General features: G+C 39.0%; 1 protein-coding gene across 2 annotated transcripts in view; it reads left to right on the top strand.

Moving 5' to 3' along the window:
• The window catches only part of TESK2 (testis associated actin remodelling kinase 2), a 114,517-nt gene that overhangs the window by 39,107 nt on the left and 47,837 nt on the right, over positions 1 to 27,573 (top strand). For both annotated transcript variants that reach the window (XM_030496518.1, XM_030496517.1), the window contains exons 2-3: positions 467 to 770; positions 20,037 to 20,158. In XM_030496518.1, the coding sequence (XP_030352378.1) occupies positions 549 to 770; positions 20,037 to 20,158 (344 nt within the window). In that variant the 5' untranslated portion in view covers positions 467 to 548. The remainder of the gene's footprint in view (positions 1 to 466; positions 771 to 20,036; positions 20,159 to 27,573) is intronic.

The following is a 27,573-nucleotide window of genomic DNA, read 5'->3' as shown; positions in this document are numbered from 1 at the left end:
TGGTGCTCCAGCTACTGTTATTAATAGCTAATAATTTTCCTTATGTCAACTGAAAGTTGATCTATTTTTTGTATAGTTAGGAATCCCTTGTGCAGTCCCTAATATGAAATGCTTTCTTGCAATAGCAATCAATTGGTCACCAGCTGCTACTGAAGTGGAACAGAACATTACATTTTGTAGATTTCCTTCTGCTTAGTTACTTGCTGTAGCAACCAGAACTTAAGTAAAAAAGAAATGGGCAGGGAGGAGGGAATGAAAGTTGTTTGTTACCGGTGAAATTGTGAATTCCAGACCTATTAATCTTGTAATAGCCAGAACATAGGGTATTTCTGTGAAGCTAAATGAAAAGTCGTTGATTGTCTGTCTTCACTGATGATGCTTTGTCATTGGTTGTGGTGTTGTGGTTTCCTATCAAACATATTAGATATGTTTACAATAATGGTAATCTCAATTTCTTGTATTTTAGGATCCAACAAGAGTAGAGGAGGCAGCAAATTACCTAAGATGTGAGAAGTCCTCCCTTAGCAAAATAAAACCTTGTTTTCAAAATGGACCGAAGTAAGCGGAATTCAATAGCAGGATTTCCACCACGCCTGGAGCGCGCTGAAGACTTTGATGGTGGCACTGGAGGAGAAGGGACTGCATCCCAGATAGGAAGAGTTTGTACCTCTTCATACAGAGCCCTGATAAGTGCCTTTTCCAGACTTACTCGTCTTGATGACTTCACATGTGAGAAAATTGGCTCTGGTTTCTTCTCTGAGGTGTTCAAGGTGTGTGTTCGGTTCTTTCCTCTTCATGTTGTTGCTCAATGTTTGGTGCTGAGAATGTCTGAGAGTATCAGTGGAAGTTCTTTTAATTGAAGACAACTGTATTTGCTTTACTTGGGATGAGTGATGAAGACCTTGCAGGCCTCAGATATTTTCTCTGTCACTCTTCCAGCTGTTTTTTGTCACTTGTAATTTATTTGCAGAGTTGTAGGCACTATTTGAGAGAAACAGTAGAAGCTGAAAAAATTGATTCATCTTTTGGACTCTGCCATGTATTTTTGCCATCATGTAGTGTATTAAACACCAATGGCTATTGGTTCTCTCATATATAAGTATGAATGTCCTTAATTTAGTTGGTTTATTAGTTTTGTGGGATTGCACTCATTCCTTTGGTAGTCTTTTCGTCCCAACACTAGATACATGTGTTAGAAGATCTGCACATGATTACTAAAATTGAAACAAACAAAAAATGGTTGCACTGAAATTACAATACAATTAGCTGCTCTTCTCTGTTTCCTTTGCTATTTGTTATTCCATGCTTCTAACTCAGTCAGAGATTGGTTTGAAGTAAATGGTATGAATGAGAAAGCCTGATGTTGTCAGTAACTTGCTGCTATGAATCTGGGAAGTGGGTGAGATCTCTGTGAAACCATACAGGTAACCCCAGTTTTATAGTGCTGGTGATATTTCTGCTCTTCTGACTGTTCCTGTTAAGGTTAGTGTAGGGGAATAGGACATCGAGTTGACTTCCAGGCTTTCAGGCACTGCAAAACTACTTTTTTTTTTTCTTGTTCTGGTTCCAGACTTTAAAGAAAGTCACCCTCCAAGTTATTTCCATTTTAGTGAAATGCCAGAAAACTTTATCTCACAATATATTATGTCCATTCCATGCACTTCATGTGGTCCTTAAGCAGTTAAACAAAACCCCCTCTTATTCAGCTTTATTGTTGTGAATAGAGATGTGAATTAGAAAATGAAAATTGATTTTATGTTGCTTTAATACTCATTAAAGTAATTTATATCTCCATATATACTATGTTTTTTTCTTATTTACCTGTTGGGATAACTTTCTGTAATGCATTTTCTAGCAACTGTTTTTGTATCCAGACACTTCTTAATGTGGAGTGAGCTGATATTTTAAGTTGTGTGTGACTAGAACTCATCTTTACAGCTTTTATGGTGAAGCTGCTGTGAAGTGTATAAAGGTACCAATAGAATTAGGTCGTCTCTAAGTAACTGGGGAGTAACATTCCTTGGTTTGTTTGTGTGAATTTTATAATTCATATTTTGGAGTAGTTTTGTCTCAGGTTTCTATCAGTGTTGCAGATTAGACATTGTGTCTTTCCCTATTCTGTAAATTTGGGATTTAACCCTCTTTAATACCTGGATTTTCCAGTCCTTTGGTTATGAATTTATCCTTTAGTGGTATTGCCAATCATATTTATGTTGAGACTTCAAAAAGTTTTGTAGTTGAGTAGCTACATACTTTGTGAACAGACAGAGTAGGTGAATTAACACTAATAATCTACCATGCATTGGTGAGTGACATCACGGAGAAGTGCTCTGAGGCAAGGTGCTTGCACATGTGGCAGAAAAGTATGGTATTAGTGATTGCTCTGAAACAAAAGTAGGTGAGGGGAAAAGTGGCTAAAAGTAAAGGTAGATTTCCCACATTCATAGTGATTGATTTATTAAGAATATCTTACTGTAAGAGAGGACTTGGTTTTGTCAGGTAGTGGCATATGGCAGTAAACAGCTGTTTGAGAAATTATTTTGATTGAGAGGATCCTTGATACCCAGTTTATCTTCCTGTGCATACAGAAGTCTTCCAACTCTTTAAAAACCTTCCCCTGCTATTCCCCCATTCAGTCATCTAAACTAGACATCACATGGTGCCGGTCTCAGTCAGTGGCATTACTCTTAAGAGATGGTGGTAGTCTGAGTATCTAGTGTCTGTTTTCCCAGCAACAACCACAGACCTCCTGCAGGGAGACAATGAGTGATAAAGCCTTTTCTTTCACATCAGTTTCAGACAAGGTCTGGCTTCAGCTTTGGTGCGAAGGGTCGAGAATGCATTACAACCTTATCTTAGGTGAGGTTCCATACTCATTTAATCAGGTTTCTGTTCTGCTAGTTTATCAGCCTGACCACCTCTGTCATTAATCCTACTGTGCTGATGATCAGATTTCATGCAAGAACCTTGATGTGCTTCCAAGAAGGAGAGCCTTATGGTCTGATACAGTTAAAGTTCAGTCTGATCTGCAAGCTCCCAGCTAAATGATTGAACTTGAGAAAAATCCAGGATAGTTTTAGACTCACTGTGTAAGTAACTCTACAAAAGCAATAAAGGCTTCCCTTTAAATTATCAAAGGTGTCTCAAAAAAACCCCATGTCACCAGAGCTTTTTCAATCATGTATTTGTCTATTGTTTCGTGAGTATCATACATTGGGTTCTCTCAAGGGATTTAGCAGGAATGCTTGCTCTGTTTTGAGGGTTTAGGATTTTTGTTTTGCTATGTAATGGCAATTGTTTTCAGTGATTTCTTCCCGTCCATCCTTTCTGTGGAAACTCCTTTTTAAATGCAGTCTAGCACAGTGAGCAGAAGTTGATTCTCTTAACTTGGGAACAGGAATACCTTACAGCTTAGATGTATATATTAATGGTCATATGTGTCATGAGGAACACATCACTGATGTTGCAATGATGTTGTAGTGATGGGGGAGCTTAACTATTGAAAGCTCCCCCATCCCCAATAGCTAGAGAGTTGACTTATGTGTAACAGAAAAGAATAATTTCTATTTGTCGGGGAATATGCTCTGATAGAACTAAACTACTTAAAGTTAGTGCTGTCTTACATAGATTATCTTTGGGACAGGCGGAGATTAAATTTGAAGACAGAGCTCAACTCAACAAGGCCATAGTCTTGACCACTTTGAACTGTGCTTTTAGCCTTGAAGGAGTCAAGAGATTATTCAAAATCAGTCATCAGAGAAAAAATTCCGTTTTATGAAATACTGTGAGCAGTGTGTCAGTATGGTTTGTATCTCAAGCATACACCTGGGAAGGTTATTCATGTGAGCAGTGAGAAGGGTACATAATACCTTAAAATCACTTAATGAAATAGTTGTTTTATGGTGGATGGGCAAAGATGAGCCTATGAATATAAGATGTATGAGGCATAATACAAAATACACTACCTTTTAGAGCTGAAATGCTAAACAGCTAAGCATGGGTGCCTCCAAAGAAAAATTTTGAGATGGAAATCAGCCTCTCATTTCAGCATTACAGCTTACTGACAGCCCTGAGCGCTAAGCACTTAGTTTATGATCCCTTGTAACTTGAGATCCTTTCTGCAGAATTTCTGGCTACACAGTTTTCCTGGTTTTGCAGCAGATTTTACCTAGTAATCTCTAGGTTAAATAATGCTGCTTTTTTCTTGTGTGTGTGTGTTGCCCCCTTTCAAGCATTTCAAAATCACTTTGAATTCTAATCCTGTCTCAGAAGTTCTTGTCCCTCCTTCATTCCCTGGTTTGACTTCAGGTAGGTTCCTCCAGAGTCCTACTTGATAATCTCAGCAGTTTACCTGTGAGCCACTTAGTTACTCTTTTGATTATGGAACTACTACAGTGTAGTAGCTCCTTCTAGATCAGATTTGTCAGGCTTATTTACGAAGATGTCTTATAAGACGCATTGAAGCCATCTGAAAAACAAGATACGGTGGGCTGATGTCACCTGGATACCCTTGAGAAACAAGTGCTGGAAATATGTCAGTGTACTCTGTGATGTGTGGACTTCCACACACTACTAAACTAGCGCTACCCAGCTGCAAGGCCAAATCTGAATACAAAGTGGGGTGGTGGGTGCAAATATCCAGTATCCTCAGGATATTCATGCTGTACGTGCTTATGCTGTCAGGCCTCCTATTTGAATACTCAGGAATGATGGTCCTCAATTAGTTAGTTTTTAGTCTTTATTTTGTGTGGTCAAATTCATGTGCTCTGAGTTTCAAAAGTGCTGGCTGATCAGGAAGGGTGGCCTGCCTGAGGCCAGGATCCTGTTTCTCGTATTTATTTCATGTCTTCAAGGTGCCTTAAAGATAAGCAGCATCGTGCTGTCTAATGTGAAACGAGAAACAGGGCTGATGTGGAGTAGTGCTTAGGGGCAGAGTGAAGAACACACATGTAATTCTGTTTTATTAAGTACTTGTACTTGGGATAAAACTGGTAGTTCTGTACCTCTGGCATACACTATCTAGTATAATTCATAGTTTGTATCATTTATGACACTATGTCTCTCAGGCACATTGTCATGTTGGTGGGCTTGATCTCTGAAACATCTGGCTTGTAGATCTGAGAGATACTGCTGAGCTGCCTTTCCCAAAGTGACTCATTGAGAGCTTTTTTTTTTCTTTGCTGTGCTTTATGACTTTATTACCAGTCAGCTTGATTAACATCTGGCTCTCTGTTTGTCTGTAATTTTGCAGACTTTGAGGAATCCAGTGCAGAAATGTTTGATGTCACTTTTTGTTTTTGGCCTCTGACCTAGGTTTGCCAGAACTTGCTAGCTAGAATAAACAGTGCAGAGCAAGAACTGTACAAGAGTGAGGGAATAACTCATAGGATTTCAGGCACAAAAATAATGAAAATAGACAGGTCACTTGACCAAAAAAAAAGGTATCTGTCTTGGTTGGAATGAATATCTGTTTTCATGTTATACATTGCCCATTGTGTCTCATGGTTAAACTGTATGTTTAAAAGTAAAGACATTATGGACTTCTCAAACAGTTAAGGCTTGGAAGAGTTGTTGAGTCATCTGCTCACACACTGGCACATATTCAAAGGTCATTACATTTTACCAGTAACTGGTATTTTGTCTACAGCATGTATTGCCACCACATACAACACAGATATACCCCTCACCAACCCTGTTGTTGTTTTAACTCACTTCTGAAGACCTCAAAGATAGTGTCACGGATCCCAGTGCTCAGTGTGTGATCTCACTGTTGTACACTTGTACCTAACTTGAAGGACCTGCTGGTCCGCCCAGTTGTTCTCTGGATTGTTTTGGCTGGGGCAGCGTCTTTTTAGTGCCTCTTTCCTCCTTATAAAACTTGATGTACATTGTCAAGTTAAGTTTTGACCCTTTTGGTGTGTTAAATAGTCCCAATTTCTATCTCTTTCCTGTCCCACCTCCACTCCGGGAATGACCTTGTTCTTGCAATATATGTTTAAGTCTTCCCAGCATCATCTCCAACATCTTTCTCTTTTTAAAGTGGACATCCTAACTTGGAATGCCCTAGTTTTCTTTACAATAACATGTAAAAACTATCCTTTTGCTTTGTGTCACAGTCTTTTATAACACGCACCACTTGTTATCATAGCACATGAGTACCTTATGCTTAATGGGTGTGGATGTCCTGTAGCATTCAGTCCTTATTTATAGTGAAGTTTTTCATTTGGGTATGTTAATTTTTGCTCAGATAGACCTAAGGTATAAAGTGGCCTTCGCTACTTAGTGAAATAACATGAAGAGGGTAATGCTACAAACTTAGAAGTTTCAAGTTTTTCTGAGTGGCAACTTCCATCAGTGAGCTGGAAGTTGATGCAGAATATTGAGTAACAGGAGCCCTCAGTTCCTCTGGTACAACTGTATCTTGAGCTATCATTAGCCAGCCTTTAATCTACTTGTAGTGGGTTGTGGCATGAAGTCAGACATCTTATAGATGTCTGTGTGTTCATGTATGTATATAGCTATTATAAAACATCTATACAATTAAATATATAATTTAAAATTTAATGTAAAGCTAGGAAGGGATGTTATAAAAACAACTACAGTATCCTTAGCTGAGCCAGGCTCAAGTATGTGTGATCTCTTCTTGGTAGCTATTTTCGGCCCGTCTTTTAAACTTCCATTATAGGAGATTCTAGAACCTCCTTTGGCATATTCAGACCATATCTTATTATTTTTTTAAACTATGCTTTTATAGCTAGAACTTCCCAGTTTGAGTTGTTTCTACAGCTGGTCCTGTCTATTTGCTTATTGACTCTACTTTAGCAACTCATTACTGACAGAGGGTTCAGTTTTCCTGTGGCATTTAGTGATATATCATGTCAACGGAGGCCTTCTTCCAAGAGTAAAATATCTGTGAATGTGTGGAAGGAGGGAAGGAGATATTTGAGTAGTTTTGTAAGTGAGCTTGCAGAGAAGGGAATGCCAATTCAGTTTAAAAGGAGAGGATGACTGCAAAAAGGACATGGAAAAGGTGCAGAAAAAGGGGTAAGAGAATCTGAATTGCAGGCAAGGGAGCTGCTTTCACTGCTCAGCAAAATCCCACTGGAGAAGGTGTTGGAAACCAGTAGCTCAGTGTTTGCAGACAGCACTTGCCAGAGCTGGAATCTTTATTAACTTGGCTTTTGACAGATAAACAGGCACTGCAATATTTGAACTGTCAGTGTGTTTTAAATCTAAATGTGAGTCTGTGCATTATCACTAGTCTTTGCAGGATGACCAAGAATAAAACTGATACAGAGCTCCCTCATGCAGGACAAGGCCCCAGCACACATCCAGGACTCTGCAAGCAAGTTCTTGTCTCCTCAGTGTCCACCTGTTTGCCATGTAAATGGGATCTCAGTCTTCAGAACTGTCAAACCAATACCTTCCCCCTCTGAATTCTTTTAAGGAAGAAGGGATTAAATGTCAGCATAAATCAAGGAGATCCTGAGCATTCCAGCTAGAGATAAACTTTTCTTAATCCTAACATACCCTTTTGATTATTATTTCAAAACTCTCAACATGAACTTTTTCCTGGTTTCAGTGTTTGTTTCTTTGTTAATACCAAACTAAGAGATGAATTTGTCTCAGTACAACTCTGGCTTTAGCTTTTGGAGAGCTTCATTGCTTTGTCACCAGACCTTAGGCCAACATTACATTCTTCATGGTGACATTAGTATCTCCATAAAATCACTTAATTGGGCAGAATGTTTGTGTGTTTTTTAAGTGGAGGAGGATAGGAAGACTAATTGTGTTTAGGTGTTTTCTTTGATAGCTGTTGTATACGAGATTTAGTGTTGCTGGAACCATAGCTTTGTTAACAGTGTGTGTGTGAACTTGTATAATGTCTCCAGACTTACAATACAGTAACAAGAGTTTTCCTCTTGTCGTTAAGGTACTGGAGATAATTGTTCTTATTTTCTTCCCTGGAAACCAAATCTTGCCCATTAGGCATAATTTCTTTCTTCAAGCTTTGATTACATCAAGCCTTGCCGTTTTTATTACCATTTAGGTCTTCCTATCACACTGTACATATTTGTGTTTTTCTTTGCTTTTGACTCCACGAATCTATAAAGCATAGGGTTGGAAAGACTTCATGTTATCTTGCTCTTCATTCTTTTGTCCCAGCGCAGAAGCAGCGTTATTTGTTGTTCTTCATGGTCATCCCCTTAGCTTACTCTTTAAAGCTGATAGTAGAGACTGCAATGGAAGATACTAACTCCCAGGTACCTCATAAGAGTCAGTTTTCTTGAGCAAGAGGGGAGTGGTTGCACCATAAGCCACACGGGACTAAGAAACCTCCAGCAGTAGATAAGGCTGCTCTGACTTCCTGTGAAGATGACGTGCACGAACAGTCCCTCCATCTGGTTGAGCTGAGAGGGCAGAAATGCAGAACTCTTGGCAGAGGGATGGTAAAAATCTACCAAGAAAGTGAGAGAGCATTTGGAAGATTTGCTTTTCATCATTTATATATGCTTCCCTCATACCTTCTCTATTTGGAATGATTGTCATTTTGTCTTAAGGAATGAAATAGTAATGCTGTTGATTCAGAAATTTGAAGTACAACAAAAGTATCTTCTGCATAACTCATAAGGAAGTATTTCTGGTATTCAGGTTAAAAATATTCTGAAAGCAGCATTGAAGTAGAAGTCAGTTGATAATGTGAAAATTCACAGGAAACCTCAAATCTATCTCACGCTTTGTCTTTACTGTTTCAGTTTCAGAGTTCTCTCATTTTCTAATGCATGTAGTGTAAGGTTTGCTTTAGGAAAGGATCCTCTTTGATTGCCTCAGGAATAGGCAGCCTGATCAGGGGCCTGAACAAATGTCGGTGTTCTTCAAACACTTTGTAAAACATTAGAGGTGAGATCACACGTTATCCTTGATATGTGTGGGACTAGGCTTAAAAGGTGTTACCCTATGAAGTATTTGTTGGAAACTGTCTAGATGTATGTATTAAATACTCTTTCAACATTAGATATTTGACTTTTCTAATGCTGGAGAACTGTAACACTTGGTGTCAACACATGGAAAAATAAGCAGTAAAAATTAGTTTAATAACTAGAAAAGTGATTCAGCAAATGACTTCAGTCTTAATGTGTTTGCATGTAAAAAATGATATCATTACAGTGCCGAAACAGTTGTTTGAAGGGACCCTTCAGTGTAATGAAAAAAAGGCAAAATAAGGCCCAATGTCAGAAGCTGTAATAAGAATTGTGCTTAATTTTAAAAATGAAATGGCTGTGGGAACAGCCTCACCAAACAGAACTTGTCTTTTCTCTCGTGTTGGTTCATCAGTGATATTTGTAGCCATCCTGGCTTTTTAAAATGTTCTTGATTAAGCTTCCAGGGTCTTGAGAAACTACCAATAGTTTAAGGTCAGCAATTTTCTAAACTAATGGTCTAGACAATTGGATTTTTTTTTACTTTTGATACTTTTTTTTAACTTTTGATACTTTTTTTACACTGAAGTGCTTAAGTTTTCCCCTTGAGACTGGTGTTACTACATCAGGTGTGGTGTGTTGTTCCTCTTTCTATTGCAGTGGGATAGAGCCTTGGCAGTTGCCACTGCCCTCCCTGTGCGATATGATGCCTATTAGAAATACAGACAGCAAATCTTGTCCACATGTGCATTTTGGTCTCATTTCTTATTTCAGTAGGGTTCAATTTTAAGCTGAAAATCTCCCCTTTTGACTAGTGGAGGAAACTCTTTCACCTCACAGAAGGAAGATATTTGAGGCTTAATGTCTCTTATGTGAAGTTTTGGTATTAAAACATGCTGCTAATTGTTCGTTTGGGAAAACAGTCACTCTGTGCTTTATATAAACTGGCCAAGAAGGCTATAATAACTTAGAAATTTCATGTCAAGCTCTTGAGTTATATCAGCTTGGTGGTTCTAGTCAGTCTCTCTCTACTCTGATACTTGTCAGGAGTAGAAAGAAGCACTATTCTGGAACTGAGATGAGGGATAAATCCTGAGGGTGCTGGTGCAAGTCAAACTTAGAAGTCTTGTAAGTTTGATTTGTCTCACACTGATGTGCGAAGTATCAGCCTTTTGGAACCCTTCTACAACTTGCTAAGACGATTTGTAATGGTAACCACTAAACCAGACAGTTGTCTTCCTCTTGCTAATGACTTTTTGGCTATTGAGGTGTCAAGTTGCTGTCATCCTACTCCTTGTCACTTAATTAGTGAATGCTTTTCTAGGACATAGGCTGTGGGGGGAAGTAGTAATAAATAGGCCTTACTTTAACAATCATTAAGACAGAAATTAAAAACCTCGACTGCGTTATTATTCTTTGTGGGTTGCACAGCCAGGGCAAAATACTTCATCCTCACTCCTGTGAGTATCATTAAAATTCAGAATTACCTGTCTGACTTGCAGGGCACTATTAGTCTTACCTTTAGCAGAATCGAGAATGCTTTGAAATACAAGGCAGCTCACAGGGGTTATCCAAAATCAGTCCTGATTTTTATTGTAATTATTTTCTGGCTAGAAGTCTTAAGATGTGCATGTTATAATCACCTTATAACATCAGCTGAGGAAACACTGGGAGGGACTCAAAAGATCTCACCAGCTAGCAGATCTAATGAAAGCCTTTTTGCAGTGGTGTTGACAAATTGTAAGAAAATTTGCAAAATCCTATTTCTGTAATCCTTTTCCTCCAGTCCTACTTGGCATCACTACAAGTAAAGGCTAAAACTATACTGAGTGAAGCATATTAAAAACCAGGACAGTTTTGCTTACACTACATTTCTCTTTCTGTGGTTTGGTCATCCGGCTTCTCTGCTGAAGAAGAAAGTGTTTGGAAAACGTGGCAGAACTGTCATTATACCCTGGAAGTGAAGGATTTGTTTCTTTAGTAAAAAGCCAGAATGAGAATCACTGATTTCTAAACTTGATGCTAAAATAATACTCAGAAAAATGAATGTAAATTAATGTAAAGCTATCCATTTTGAAACGTATGGAAACTGTTTGGAAACTTGGCCTCTTTAACTCTTGCTGAACAGGTGATACGTTGAGCGTCTGAGGTAAGTCTTTGTTGTCTTCACAACTAGAGAGAATGCTCACAAATTCTGCCAGCAGTAGGACAGGCACTGATACTGTAACAAGTGGGGCCTTGCAATAGGAGATAACCCTGGCTGGATTTTGTGTTCAGAACAGTGACCACTGTAGTTTCAGAGTCCTTGGGGCCTTTCATTTTCTTCAGGAAGAAAAGTGCCAATCTGAGCTTCATGGGGCAGTTTCCCAGGGGCAAAGCGGGTGGCAGCATTCCCTTGGCACAGAAATGTTTGGGTTCTTTTTGTCTTGTTTTCCATAATAATTTCTCAAGCACAGTTAAACGATCTGTTTAGTTTTCTGTTCTGGATGGAGATGTGCTGGGTTGGCAGTTCTGGGATTTTCTGTGTTTTGCCAGCTGGCAAACATGCACATTTGTGTAAGCTCATTCATAGCTGATACTGAGAGACAGGTGCTGATTTACTGTTCTTCAAATAACTGTGCTGGCATATGTCCAGTATTAACGTGACTGTGCCTAGAGAATAAGAGTGCATCACTTAGCATCATTGTGACAGATCTCTCTGAACACTTATTTATTGATATTGGGGGGGGGAAGTTAAATATATTTCAGTGATGGATTTCATTGCCTGTGTTTGGAGAATGTGTGTGTGATGGTAATACACATATATGCATTGCTGACCAGTATGAAATCTAAAAGTGAAAATTGCAAATCATTATTGATGGCAGTAACAGGAAAGGGATGTTGTTTACAGTCTCAGATCCATAAGGAATGCCTCCTCATAGTCCCTTAATAACCATTGGTTATGAGTAGAGAAAGGAACTCCAACACCTGTATGATAGGGCTTCTGTTAGTCTTTACTGCTCCAGCTGTTGGGAGTTCTGTAATGCAAGCCATCCAAAACATCCTGCTCCCAGTAGCTACTGCAGTCATATCCAAATTGTAGGGACTCCCTTCTCCTGTCCGTGTGAGCTTCCTGTGTCTGGGAGTCACTACAGCTGTTGACCCATGATCTCACTGTGCATGTCACAGCCTGAGCACGCTTCGGAGCGGCAGCATGGCCCTTTGAGCTGGGTGGCAGCAGCAGGCACTGCCCTGCATGGGTGAGGCCTTCTGTTTGATGGCCTTGTTGGATTAGGAGTTGGGGAGAGGACAGAGCTATGAAACATCCGCTGGAGTAATTGATACTGAGACAGCATTGCTTTGTTAACTAATCCGTAGTTGACAGTATGTTTGTCACCAACTTACTAATGACAGTGTGTGACTTTCACATCAGCTGCCTGCAACTAAGATCTGCAGAGCCAATTCTTGTGCTTCGTGGCCTTTACTGACAATGAGGCACATGAGAAATTGCGTGGTGTATTTGATTAGTTACCTTTTTTGCTAGGAGAACTTAATTCCCAAGAAGAGCAGTTCTGTGAAGGCTTAAATAACAAGAAACTACTTAGAACTTTTGTTCTTGGCTATAGCCTGAAAGTTTTAAAATGTAGCAATTTATAAAAGCTGAAGTATCCTCAAGCAAGCAAAATGTAGCTCCTTCATGCTCTCTGCCCTCTTCTTATTTGTGGTTGTGGTCAAGTCCTAGTGCTGTAACTGTGATTATAGTGGCAATAGTTGTGTGCCAGCAGGCTCTGTTCTGATATGTAGATTGACTTCCTTACTCAGGCACGGTAACATTTACTTGAAAGATCTTTAAAGAAAAGGAAGTTAGTTCTGCCCAAAATAAAAGTTTGGTGAATAGCAATTGGTTCAGCGGGGGGACTGCATGCTCAGCACCAAACTGTTAATAAACTGTAGAAGACTGAAGGTGCAATTACATGTCAGGAAAACTCAGCCTGGTGTGTTTTTTGCTTCAAAAGCATCTGCAGATTATGTAAATGCCATCATCTTTCATGCAGGATAAACCCATAGTCACACGGGAAATATTTAACCATGAGTATTAAAAATTAAATAGGAAAATAAGGACAGAGATACAGTATCTGATTGTATATTATCTTTGGATGTTACACTAGTCATTTGCAGATGTCAAATTTCCAGTTTCCCTGACAGGTAGATAGCAATATCACCTCCATTTTATAGATACAGTTAAAGAGGGAATGAAAGTAAGTAAAGCATGCCCAGGGTTCTTCAGTGAGCTGATGATAGCTCATGATGGTAGATAACATGAAAAAGGAAGAGTAAGCTCCCAGTTCTGTACTTCAAGCTCAGTATTTCTTTTTCTTTCCTGACTATGACACAGACTCAGGTATAAAGTACATAGTTGAGCTATGTGCTGAGGTTGTGGTATAAAAATGCTCTGCTGCATTTTCTTCATAGTACTTAAGATGTGGGTTCATGTTCCTTGTCCTCAATTGCAAAAGGAAATTTATATGGTTAAATTCTGCTGAACTGGCTACAAAATCAGTCAACTTCCCCACCCGGGCTGTGCCTGTTTATATCTCATCTCAAACTGTGGAACAATAGTCCTCTGATTAATTTGTGCTTTCTCTCAAAATAAGACACTAGTCTCTTTTTGCCTTTATGATTTGATTGAGATCAAGTTAACAACAGAGAGAGATGCACAGATTCCTATCAATAAATGGTTTGTTTAACATAAATGAATGCTGTATTTTGGGCCCTGGTTCTACATTACAGTGGCCAATAAAGAAAAACAAAATACAAAAGAAAAATTGAGAGGTTTTTGGCACACACAAATGGATTTGCGAGGTATCAATGGTGCTGCTGTCTCAGTAATCATAAATTCACTTCAGTTTGGCAAAAAAATTGGAGAACTTGTTTGACTGTAGGTATAGAATATGCTGTAGTAATTGAACTTGTTGCCTTGCTGAACTGGTGATGCTGGAAGTTACTAGTTATCGAAGTAGGATCTTTGTTTAAGGACCAATACCAAGCCTTTGTACTAAAGGGAAAATAGCAAAGACTTCAACTTTTTCTGTGGGTTTCTTAGAGCTGTTTTTAGTAACAGAAATTAGTGGTGTCACAATTACTGTCAGGCTTTTAAAAGGTTTTGGGTTTTGTTTTGTGCCTAGTTTCTGCATATCTTCCGAACCTGTGCTAAAGCTCTTGTAACACACGCTGACTAGTTTTGTTTGGCAAAGTTTTGTTACACTTGGCAGGCTTCTCTCTTGCTACAAGAAGTTAGAGTATAGCGACAGTATGTACTACTGCTCTGAAAACAACCACAACCTAATCTGACTCCTTAGCATCAACACAGCAGCTTAATATTATCTGGACTGATGTATTTCTTTAAGCTTCTATATGTCACTGCAAATTTTCCTGGTGACATGAGATTTTTTGACTTGATACAGGTATCACTACTATGATTCTGTGTATCTGACTGGGTACATTTGAATGTTTAGAAAAACATTTGAGATTCCAGTTTTGCAGGCAGTATGAGTTGAGCTGAAGAACGGGTTTGTCTTCCCAGTTAAAGGGAGCTTTCTTCAATTAGACATACAGCTTAGGCATTCTTCTAATACATTCATCCTCGAGGCATGAATATATGTCCATATGAGTGTGATGACTTGATGGCTTCACTGTGAGATTTGAATAAAATGCAGCTGACCCTACTTTTTTTCTAAGATTCCTTCTGCTGTCACAGCAAGGAAGGAGGCTGGTTTTGAGAGAGGTCTTACATCAGAGCCAAATGCTGGTCTGCTTCAGGACTTCCCGTGATTTAGTAGGGGGTCCTGTATGCAGTCTTTTCTCTAATAATTATTATTTTTCTAATCTCATTTGTCTACCTTTATGGTCAACTTGGTCAATCATAGTTATACTGTATAGCATAATTAGTGCAAACGGCCTAGAAAGGTAACTAAGGTAATGTCTTCATCTTTTGTCATCAAAGAAGAAAATACTTACAAATCAGATGAAAACACAGACCGTTACAGAAAATAGATTGGATAGAAGGTGGCATAAGTAAGCAGTTATTTGATTCCTGTGTATGTCACTAATATGAGGGCTGTAGGCTGAATGTGGAGGAAATAGTTGAATTGGTAAGGTTGGCAAGCCAGTGTAAGTAAAAATATGTGCAGCATTTTTGTGGATAATACGATGTGCTCAGAAACAGTCAGGGGTGGTCATATATTTGGACTAGTGAGGGATGCTTTTAAAATGGTTCTTTGGACGCACGGCAGGAAAGGTGAAGGTGAAATGGCCAGATGACGACTGAGGTGTGTAAAATGATGAAGAAAGAATTGGTGTGTGCTAGAGCTGGAGGGGCAGCATGATTTTATGGCATAGGCTGTATAAGTAAAGATCTGTAAATGTGATTAAGCAGTGAGGCTGGATACCAGAAGAGGGGAAGGTAAAGAAAAAGTGGAAAGCAATTAATGCAGTTTTGGAAGAGAATAGTGACAAAATACTTTCATCTATATAATGATGACTTGGAAAATAATGCAAATGCACTGAAAAATTAGGGGCAAAGTTGAAAGCTGTATTGGTAGATTTATAACATCAATATTAGGAAGTGTTCTTCAGATGCTTATTCCAAAGCCACCTGGAAAGGTACAGTTAATCCAGGCAAAAAGTAGAAGTAATATAAATGTTTGGATTTTCAGAAAGCTCTGACATAGCTATACAACTTAAATATTATTTAGATAATTTTTTATTAGGTGATGTTTTAATCATAAATAAATCTGTCGCTAAGTAGCAAGCTGAAAATGAAATCCACCGATTTTTGCAGGATACTCCTCATGTAAACTTGTACAGCGTTACTGTAGCAACTAGTTCTTCTGAATGTGAGTCCTGCTCAATCACTAGTATGAGATTTCCTTCAAATATATTCCTATTTCTGTATCTGGATCATGACTTCATCTACTTCTCAATTTCTTCTAAAGGAAGGGGTAAGGTCTAGCACATGGTTTGGAGACACAGTGTGCAGGCAGGCCATGCAGCTTGCCATAGCCCGGCCAAAGTACTTACAAAGGACTTTGATCCTGGAAGAATCAGAGTGCAAAGGGACAGTTCAACTGCCTGTCAGCAATAAAAGAGGGAGGCAATATCTGGTTGCTGTGACATCAGGGATGGAGACACATAGGTAAGCAGACTGAGAAGTGAGAAGCGTGTGCAAAGCAACATGGGAAAGCAGCTGTACATTGTCAGAATATTTCTTTGCAGAGACATGATCACTCAGCTATCACTGAAAGGTTACTTGCTCTGATATATAAAGAACCCTAATTAATAATAATGTCAACAGCTTTAAAAGCTTTACAGCAATCTGCAAGTTGCATCAGTGAAAGGTTTGAATTGCATGAGTGAATCCCTGTTTATGTTGGGTTACACAGGCATAGGCCTGAGGCAAACTGCGTTGTGAACAAATGTTAAACTGGATCAGCAATATTTCCAAAATATTTACTAGTGTTCTTTTTGGAGTGGTCAGGTTGTTGAAATGTCACCTCCATGCTTTCCTCCCACAGAGGTGGCCTGGAAGGAGAGGAAGGATTAAAACTAAATAGCTTAGCAAAGTTTTGGCAAGGGATGCCAAAATAGACCCAAATTTTGATAGGGTATAACTGACAGGTAAGTAGGCACAGAGGGTGCAGTAACTGTTAGCTCCTTTTATCTTGTCTATCTTCGAGCTTGTCTGAGACCTTAAAGATAGGACCTGTCTGTTCCCTGTTGGCAGCAAATACTGTTTGCCAGCAGTGTTTCAGAGGAGAGGAACACAATTAGCCTTATGTATATTCCAAGTGATTAACATTGTGTTCCATAATATATAAACTGGTGTTTGATTTTATTCATAATATTGGGTATTGTCCTCTTGAGAAGATGCTGTCCCACCTCCAGTTCTGCTTATTCCTCCTTGCTTAAAGGGTAGCTAGCAAGAGAGGGAGAGTCCCTGTTTTCCCACCTCTGCTTTGGTTTGATTCGGTAACTTTTCTGTCAGACTCTGCAGGAACATTCTCCAGTACATCAGAACAGTATATGGAAGTTCAGATAAAATTGCTGGTGTTAGCCTACAGTGTCCCTTTAGGTGAAACAAAGCATAGAGAGTGTTGGGTGTTGTTTAGAGACTAGTTATGTGGCCAGAATATGCTATATGTGCTAGAAATCTGAGCTATTTCCAAGCATGGGGGAAATGACCCTCCCCAGACCTCACCATAGAACCTTATTCAGTCTGACAAGACTGCAAAGACTGCAGAATAACCTTCTGAAATGGAGGATGAAAACTTTTGTCTTTGAAGAAGTGGCTCAGTTTTCTCTGGACGTGGAGTTAGCACAGTGGACAGTCAGACCTTTGAGAAGCAGTTGCTAACCACTTCCTCTTGCACATCAGACCTGAAAAACGAGGAAGCAGGCAGAACACAGTGTCCCAAAACCTACCCACACTCTTTTCTGAGGTTTCCCCAGCGGAACAAGAGAAGTCGGAACAAGGAAAAAGTAAAGAACAAGGAAGAACTTCCTATGGTACAGATTCTACTGTTAGCTCAGAGTTGAGGCGAAAGGCCTTGGTATTGTGGCGTGGAACTCAGTGAATTACAGAAATGGGCAGGAAATTGAGAGGTATCTGGCAGTTAATGAGAAGGCAAATACTGCTTAAGACAACACTCCATCTGAGTTCCTGCTCCCCTTCTACCACTATTCATTCCCTGTTGGCAGACCTTGAAGCTTCTGTGTTAGCAGAAGGCTGATTTCTGAGGAAGTTCTGTTGAGAGCATCTAAAGGAACTGTAGGAGTTAAGTTCCTTCAAATTCTTTCCCATTCCCTGCAAACCCCAGATTTCTTCGCCACAACACCCAAGATTCTTAACCCTTGTCCCAGAGGAAGTGTGTGATTTAGCTGCTGTGTATAGATTCAAAGGTGTTAAATTGTCCTTTTTCCTTAATTTAAATTTGCGTTATTGGAACAAATCTTCCTTTCATAGGTCTATGAAAGCATTTTTATTCTTTTTTCCTCCACCAAAGCATTACTTCCGATAAAGCTAATGTATAACTAAAAGAGGTCTTAAAAGCCTGTAAATGGACATTGACCTGTCCAACAGCTCCTTCATTCAAATCGGCTGGGTATGCAAAAGCTGCATAAAATTAAAAATTAATGAAAGCACAAAAGACACAAGAAACCTGACAAGTAACAATAAACCTCATCAACTTAACATGCACATCCTGCTTAAAACCAATAAGCATGCCAAGCAGGCAGGACAGGTTGTGTGCAGGAAGATCTGGATTATCTTGTTATAATGCACCACATTGAACTGTAGTTCAACCAGTTTTATTTTAAAGCCATATTGCCACTGCAAGGAGTTGTCCCATGCTTATGAATTTGCTGTTGGTTTCTGCTCTCCATGTTGGTCTCTGTATCCTTCTCCACCTCCTTTCTCTGATCCTTCTTGCACTGGGATTACTGGGTGACTGTGGGTGAGGCATCTGAGGAGCTCATGTGCATGGGCAGGGGGGAAGCAGAAGGAAAACCATCTGTGGGCTATTTATCCTACTCAATCAGTCCCTCAATGTTGTTTACTGTGCTTAACTGCGATGTTTCCAGTGCTACCCTATACTTCAAACTAGGACAGAATAGGCAACTCAGAGGCATTAAGCCAGGCACATATCTGAAACATGACCCTCTTTCCTCCCAGCACATCTCTGTGCTGAATTCATCGTGCTTTGTCTCTAGGTGAGGATGTTCAGCCAAAATACACCCCTGTTTGCACACATATGGTGTGCAAATAAAACTTGAAAATGGGTACCACTTGCTGCCTCTGACTTACCAGTGGGACTCACCTCCAAAAAACATACCCAGCTTCCTTCTTGCATCTGCTTATCATGAGTTCAACTGTTCTTTCTGTTGCTCACATATCACAGCTAAAAAAGCTTTTTGTTGGAAAAGAAGAGCAATGTCTCTTGGAATAAAAGGAGTCAGGTTGCCGTTGTTCAAAGTGTAAGTAGTTCGTATGTACCTACAGCATAGTGTAGATTTCTGTTTCAAATTAGGAAGCTAATGAGAGTCTTAAATTCTTGCATCACAGACTTTTCTAAACTAATTTCCATAAATTAGTTTATAATTTATTTATATAAATAAACTCCATGAATGAATTTGCCATGGTGGCAGTTCAGTGCTTTGAGAAGTACACAGATAGGAGCTGCAGCTACCGATGTAGGAAGAAAATAGTGGGAACACAATTTCCATGAATGCTTCCAGTGTGCATGTGGGAATGCCCAGCTGCAAGGAGATTCAAGTGATTGGCAAGCCTTACACTACAGTGACAACTCCTTTCTAATAGTAGCACACATCTACATGATAGTGGTCTGTTTGCTGATGACAGATGGGCTAGTTTGAGGGTATCAGGTTAGAAGTAGCCACAGTCGTATATTTCTGACTGGGGAAGGTAACTCTGAATTGTGTGCTGGTTCTGTGCAGTTGCTAGAGGAAATCCTGTTTTTCGTGCGGACGCTCTGCAACCACTACTAACATTCTAGACTAGGTGATACTGTTTCCAGTAACCTCCCTGCTTTGCAGCAGGGGTTGCTACGAATGCTTTTTGTCAACTGAATGTATAATCTGGTCCGTAGTCTTGGTTCAGAAATGAACATTGAACACCTCTGAAATGTGCCCTGTAGCTGTAACCAGCAGGTCCTCTCATAACATGGGCTGTGGAAAAATGACACTGAACACTGCAGGGGGGAAAGAAGAGGGGTATAGGTGGCATGAAGGTGAGTTTCATAGGTCTTGGAGGAGGAAACTTTCTCTCCCTGGACAAATAAGTGGCTTCTACTAAGAAGCTGTTTGTTTTGTTGTGTGTGGGTTTGGGGTTTTTTTTTCCCTCCTATTTTCTCAAGCTTTCTATCATCACCGGTTGCAAGAGAAGAGTAAAATACATTTGGATAGTATGCTTATAGAAAGTCATCTGTGTGATAAGGACTGCAGAAATCAGAATATAGATCAAGTCATTTGTCATGAAAGATCTCTAAGTTGTACTACAACGTTACTGTTTTTTCAGTCTCGCATTTCATATCCTTACCATTGTTTGTTTGCATCCTATAGGTAAGGCACAGAACTTCAGACCAGGTGATGGCTTTGAAGATGAACACACTGAACAGCAACAGAGCAAACATGCTGAAAGAGGTTCAACTTATGAATAGACTCTCACATCCGAACATCTTAAGGTACACTGGCTTTTTCCTGAATCGTATCGAGACAGGTTGCCTTTAGAGCTTTCCTATTTCTAATTTTTACTTACTTATTTTTGTAATAGCTGTATTTTTTGTGAATGTGTTAGGATCAGCTTCTAACTTAATGGAAGAAGAGGAGGAAGAAGAAACGAGCAAATTGAAAAGCCACATGATTTTGGTATCTGGAGTTTACCAGTAATGAGTAACTTATTTCAGAGAAAAACAAGTTTTCACCTTGTAAATTTCAAATGAATCATTAAAATATGAAAAGTAAAATATGCCTTCTTTTCCTGAATTTAAATTATTGCAAATCTACTACTCAAATAATCTGTGGTTACTGATCTTGCAGATTAACAATGCACAGTACCATAGCTTCCTCATATCTTTGTCCAATTTCTACTTTTTAGCATTTTCTTATTATAGTGTTGCAAGGTGGGATAAGAGGGACTCGAGAAAAGAAGGGAGAGGTGAACTAATTTGATTTATCTGCTCTATTGTTTCTCAATAAATTACTGGATGCAAATCCAAATGTTTCAATGTGTATCTTGTTACTCCTTGGATCTTTTCAGTCTTGGTTGCTTTCTTATTATCATGTGACAAGCAGTGAACATCATTAGCTGAAGCCATAACATTAAGAAGTTGAGGTGTGATGACAGTGCACCAAATACCCGGCTCCATCTTCATAGTCGCAGGCAGTACAGCTCTTTCTGAAAAGTTTTGGGGACACAGTGAACTTTAAGTAACTGAATTTCTTATTCTTCACCAGACTGTTAGATAGCACAGACATAGTACTGATTCCTGAAATCCTTTATTTCCAACTTTTCTGGTCCTTGACATCCTGGCTCAGTCTTTGTTAGCTGATGTGGGACAATATTGCCTTGTTTGTTTCCCTCAGTATTTATGAGGAGCACTTGGACTATCCATAGGGAGCAACCCATTAACTCACGCCTATTTTCTATTATTTTCTTTTTTCTTAAAGCCTGTGAACTTGGATAACTTTTACTCATAGTAAACTGTATTGGTTTTATCACAGTATATTTATTCAAGTGTTGCAGTAGTCTGCTCCTAATCAAAATTCTTAGTCTGCTTTCTCTTTTCCAAGGTGAGGTTTGATTCCCAGCAACTCCTCTGGCTCTTCTGATTGTTTTGGGGTTGTTGGTTTTTGGGGTTTTTTTTAATGATGTCAGATATCTGGTATTTTAGGTTTCAGGATCATTAATTGTATCCTATAGCTATCCACCACTTCCTTTCCCTCAGAATCCTTAGATAAGCAGCATATGATCATGGGGAACTGATACAGCTGCATTTTTTAGTAAGGTTTGTGGAAAGAATAACTTCCTGGGATTGGCATTGTCAGAATCATGAAGTCAGTACATGACATCAGTTTCATTACCAACTTCGTGTGGTTTGTAAATCTTACTTAAAGAAAAACCATCTAGCTTTACAACTCTTTACAAAATAAAGTATTTAGTTTGGGCTGGGGTGAGGGAATATAGGAAAGGGATTGTTTGACAGGCAAAAAGAATTCAGTCGCAGCTTAATGTAACCCTGCCCTGCCTTGAATGGAGTTACACAAGTGTTGCTGAGAACAAAAGTAGTTGTGCTCAGTTCTGAGTAATTGCTGAAATTTAAATGTCTTATGATGTTTAAGAGATCATATCGATGATATACCGGTCCCCTCTGGCCTTGAAGTCTATGAATAATTTGAAGTCAGTGGTGTTGCACAGATGGTCCTGAAGAAAGAACAATAATGTGTCGATTTATGCATGAAGCAGAAAAGGAATTCCATTTGGTTTCACAGTTATTACACAGGATTGATAGAGAAATCTTTTTTTCTTTCCCCTCCCATGTGCTCAACTAAGCAGTTATGAGAGAATACATCAGAAATAAATGACTTAAATAGAAATTGTTTATCTTTGCATAATTTGTTTTGAAGAATAAACTTGCTTTATGGGTTGTTTGATTTGAGGCTTCTTCAAAGAGTGTTGGTTCTCTGGTAAAAAAATACTGCCTTTTTCTTATGTATTAGGCAAGTACCCTTGCTGCAGGGAGCAAGGACATTCCTATAGAAAATGCAGATGAGAAAACACTATTTAGTTTTAGTTTATTCTTTTATTAAATAGTAATACACAGTAAAAGCTATTATTTTTCTTCTGTAGCAGGTAACTTGGTGGTTTTGTGTGGTAGTTGTCATTTTATTTTTTGTTTAAAATCACTCAGCTGCAGTGTTTCCAGTCCCTTTATATCTGGGAGAAGATTTTGCCCTTTTAAAATGTTACACACAGACGGGTAACATTTAATATACAGGTGTATATACAGGTATGTACATATGTTATATGTGTGTGTGTATATATACCCCTGTTTATATATATATGTATATATACACACCTATATACCTATGTGTATGTATATATACATACCTCTGTGTGTGTATATATATGTATGTCTGTATGTATATATATATACACACAAACATGTGTGCAAACATCTGTGTTTCTGTTTCAGAAACCATTAAATTATAGGTGCTTCTACTACTGTTGTAAATTAGCTTAGGTCTTATTTCCCACTTCAGAAACACACTACAAATAATATTAGATAATAATTAGCTTTTCTAGTATAGTGGTGAAAGGTGAAAAATTCATGTTGTCAAATAAGAGCAGCTGCAGTAGTATTGCTGAAAGGTCACTGGGAAAATGTTCTACAGCAGCATGTTCCTGCTGAAACATTTTCTGGGATTATTTTTGGAAATTTTAAGCCTGTATTAGTATTTAAGTGGAATGATCCTCTTCCAAGAAGTTCTGATGTGTAACTTCCCCTTTCTGGGGATTATGAGCTACCTTAGTTGGCTGTTAAATGTTATTTTCTTCACTTTATTTCTCTCCTTTGAAGTTTTTCCTCTATGTTACCAAGCTATTTTGTCACTAGCATCAAGTTTAATTGTTTATTAATCACTGGATCTCCTCCACATGTCTTGAAGGTCTACTCTGATTTTATATAGTATATATATCTGTGCTGCTTCATCTTCTGAAAGTTCTGAGACTACCTACTGTTAACTTATGCTGTAAACAAGTTACTTTCCTTAGTGCTGATCTGTTGCCTGCCAGTAAGGATACTACTGCATTCTTAGGCTGAAATGTTGAGATCATGTTGTGTAGTGGATAATTGTAACAGGTGCTCTGATACCAAATGGCTTGTAAGATTATGAAACTGCTTAGATACTGGCTTTATGGTATCCAAAATCTGCTCTTATCTATTTCAACACGTGCAGTTCAGTCAGTTAATGTTTTAGAAAGCGAATGTCAGATTCAGCAATGATGCTGAATTCTTTTCGTATACTGAAATCTTCCTTAATCTGGGTGCATACTTGTGTTTTTGAACATCCTGATGCTTTGGTACCAAAAACTTGCAATTGAGTCAGTGTTTTTGTCCTAGAAGTCTCCCTTGCTTTATATGAGCTAAGTGATATGGAAGAAAGAAGAGATTCCTCTTCCTAGTAGTGTATTTGGTGGCCGAAGATCATCATTATTCTTTGTATGATTAAAAACCCCATCCCTTTGCCAGTGCTGCAAAATACATAGCAACTTTTTGCAAGCCATCAATTCCAATGTGCCCATGCTTAACTTCAAGATGTTATTGCAAAGATTCTGATCTTTTTGCCATTGATTGCACTGACTGAAGAATAAATGTTGCTATTTGAAACTGCTTTTGTTTCTGTGCCATCCATATCAATGCATTTTCACATTCAAATACAGATGATATTTGAGGTTTTTATCCAGCCTGAAATCACCATTCTGGAATGTGAGTTTGTCAGTAGCTGCTGACTTTCTTCCATTCTTTGGCTTGGTAGAGATTACCTAGAGGCAGGTCTGTGTTCTTAGTGACGCTTTTGTACTACTTTAGGACATGGATCTGTGTCAAGGTGTTTCAGTTTCTCTGCTTCTAATACTTAAAGTATCAATTTGGTTATTTAGGCTTTAAAATAACTTGTGTTTCTGGGCATGGAGTGAAAAGCTGACTTTAAATATCCCTGCTCATTTCAGTATTTCTGTGCTCAAATTTTACTCTTGGCAGCTATGTAGATCTGTCTTGATCAGAAGACTGATGTAAGTGAAGAGTTTAGTTTTCACTTGCCAAGTCCGCGGTAAGTATTCCATCCCTATACATCATAAAGATTCTAGCGGTCAAATATATGCATATATCTATCAAGAAAATGAGAAACTGCCCTTTATTAGAGGGATTAGTTTGGCAAAAATGAAACCTCCTTGTCAGTCTGTTAAGTAGATGTTGGAATAGAAGACTCCGGCTCTTGCAGCTCAATGGCATGATGGTGAAAAGTAAAGGGATTTAGAGGTTTTTGTTTGTCTCCCTCTGGCTTGCTGTTTCAATTAGCAGGTGTGTTTCCAGACGCAGAGTAGATGTTAACTGTAATGTAGTTAACTTTTTGTTCAGTCTCTCTCTGGTGGTCATAAGAAACTATGAAAGAGCTGGGTTTTTTGTTTTGCTTTGCTTTTTTTTCCCCAGGGACCAGCTTAGGGACATTTTAGGAATGAACAGGGCAAAGGCAGACTAGTGGTGCTCCTGGAGTGTTCTGCTCCATTTCTACCATCAACCTCATCTCCTATCTCCATGTCACTCTGGCATACAAGCTAAACTTGGAGAACTAAAAGGCTTTTCTGCCTCTGATCTACACTCCTCCTTGCCCTGAGTATGGGATGTGCTGGCTTTGTCATATCTCCCCTCAAAAAAGATGGTGAGGGCAGGAACAGAAAAGCAAGGTGGGGTTCCGGTTTGTACCATGAGATGTTTACTGTAGCCGCTTTAGTACAGGTTGGTTGGTACAGGGCAAGACTGTAATTGCTGGGGTTAGGGAAAACAGGTTTGGAGCATTTCTTCACTTCCTTATTAGTGTCCCATTTAAAGTGCAGTGCTGTTCAAGGCTTGGGTTAGATCTGGTACCAAGGTTATGAAAGGTCTAGTGTGTGCTTATAACATTTACTGCTTTGCTGCTTCCCTGAATGCTGATGTCCTGCTGTAGTCACTGGATTTTACCCGAATCGAAGTAAGAAAATGGGGCTGGAAAGGACTCAATAAATCTCTGTCCTTGTGTCCTAGGCTGGGAGCCTTAGGGCCGCAATCTGAGACACCTGATACCTTTTCATTTGGGTAATGTCTTACAGGTGTGTTTTTCTCATTTTCACAGTTTCTCCGTCTCCTCTGCTGTCTCTTAAATTAGTGTATCTTCAATTTTGAGATAGAATTTCAGTCTTTAATATCACTACTGTTTGCATGAAAAAGTATTTCTTCATTTGATCTGTACCTTGGGGACTTCATTTAAAACATTCTGTACACAGAAAGCCTTAGCTCATGTCTTAAGTGCTCTCGTGGGAGCATTTGGAGGTATTGCTGTGTGTTTGGCAGTGAGCGTGCAGGCAGATTGACTCATGATTAAATCCACCTTCTTGTGTGCACACACGCAAATAAGCAGTGTGCATATTGCACGGACTTCTTTCAAGGAGAGTTGGATTTCATCTCCTTTCAGACAAATTTGGCACCCTAGGAACACAATACTAGGTTGGTGGGGGTTTTTTATGCAGTTTTCTCCTTTTGAATCCTTCCTTTTTGTGAAATTACTTGTGATGGATTTTGGAACAATAGCTGGAAGGATGGCTTTTGTCTTTCAACATTCTTTGTCCTGTATTGAACAGTGATGTAACAGAAAACTACTTTTAATTCTCTGTGTAGTGTGGTTAATCAAAAAGGAGTATTTCAGCAATGCTGAGCACAAGACAGCAAGGAGAGGTTGTATGTGTTGTGTAAATGTTACAGATGTTTGCCTTTGTGTGTAGGATCAAAATGCAAATGTAGAAAACTTAAAATACTTTTTTTAAGCGTGGTGCCTAAAACATTGAGGGTCTTAGTGCAGACTTGGTATTCTTACCCTCTTCCTTTTCTAACTGTCAGTGCAATGAAATAAGTGTGTCCCTTTTGACCTTCTCTTTGTGTTACTGAGCTCATATGAGAGACTTCTGCATTGATGTGTTTGGTTTGTTTCTTATGTTTAATGTTTAATCAAATTGCTGAATTCTCTCATACAAGCAGTAGATTTCAGAGGACAGCAATTTATTATGTTTGACTGTAGCTGCCCCAGGTTTAGCCACACAACAGGAACATGTCCCAGTGAAGTTCTTTTAATGGGAAGCATGTGTTCAATGTCTAGGTGTCCACAGTGGCTGCATAATCTGGATATTAGTTTTGCTTGATTTATCAAGGGGGCAGAGATTGCAGACTGAGGCTACAGTTTTTAGTCTTCCCTTTCCTGTCTAGAGTTTGCTCTTGCAGTCTGACTGAAAAGCAGTCTGAAAATGCTTTTACCTGAACCGAAAGCAGTTTGAGTAACCGCTGTAATGCACTAAGAAATATCCAGGGTACCTTCTCTTGCTCTTGTCTAGGGCAGGTATTCCAGACCTTGCTCTTGTCTAGGAGGGCAGGTAAACTAGGAATAACGTGGTTTATGGAAAGAGACTTCTAACATCTGGACATTGCTGACATTGGTTAGAAAGCATTTTGTGATGGGAATGTGCTCGCTGTTTTTAGAAAGGTGGACTCAAATAGCATCCTTCATATTTGCAGCTTCTGGGGAAATTTTTCCAACCACTAGTTACGATTTTTGGAAGTGCTTCAGCTTTCCTGATAAGGCCAGATGCTCTATCTTGAAAATAAACTTCCTTAAATCTGCAAATAGTCTCCTGTTTTGTGGGTGACTGGCTCACTGAAGCTTCTTCCAGCTAGAAATGCTTATAGGAAGCGTAACCTTTGGCTGACGAGGCATTCTGCTGAAGTTCACCTACACGCAGATTTTGGCTCTGGAGTCAGTGTGTCTAGCCAACAGGAATCATCTCAGCTGTACTGGACCAGCAGGTCAGCTTCCTATCCGCAGCACTTGGAATCTCATCTGGGGCAATCTCAGAAATTGAAATCTTATGTTAAATTGTATTTCCTGGTAGCAGCTGCATGTATTATCATTTAGTGAAAATCCTTTCCAACAGTGTTTTGTAGCAGTTCTTGGCTTAACCAGTGGCTTATTATTGCTTGATACAGCAGTGAAGTTTTCCAGGAATTTGGATCACTAGAGGTCTATTCTAGCAATCTATTTTCCAGAGTCTGAAAACTGAGATTCTTGACACAAAGTTTAAATTGTTTCAATATGTTGCTTGTAAACTCATTAATTCTGCCTTTATCAGCGTATCTGGTTTCTCTTTTCCTGGGTAATAACTTCTAAATATGTGGGGTTTCTAAATGTATCTTTATGTCCAGCTTTTTTCCATGAGATCATGATATTGAGCTTTGTTTTTAATTTCTGATTTAAAGTTAGAAATGTATGTCTGTTTCCTTGTAGAAACCCTAAACCT

Source organism: Strigops habroptila, chromosome 8 (assembly GCF_004027225.2).
Source record: "Strigops habroptila isolate Jane chromosome 8, bStrHab1.2.pri, whole genome shotgun sequence".
In the NCBI taxonomy this organism is placed as follows: domain Eukaryota; kingdom Metazoa; phylum Chordata; class Aves; order Psittaciformes; family Psittacidae; genus Strigops; species Strigops habroptila.
This window is presented reverse-complemented; position numbering and strand designations above follow the sequence as displayed.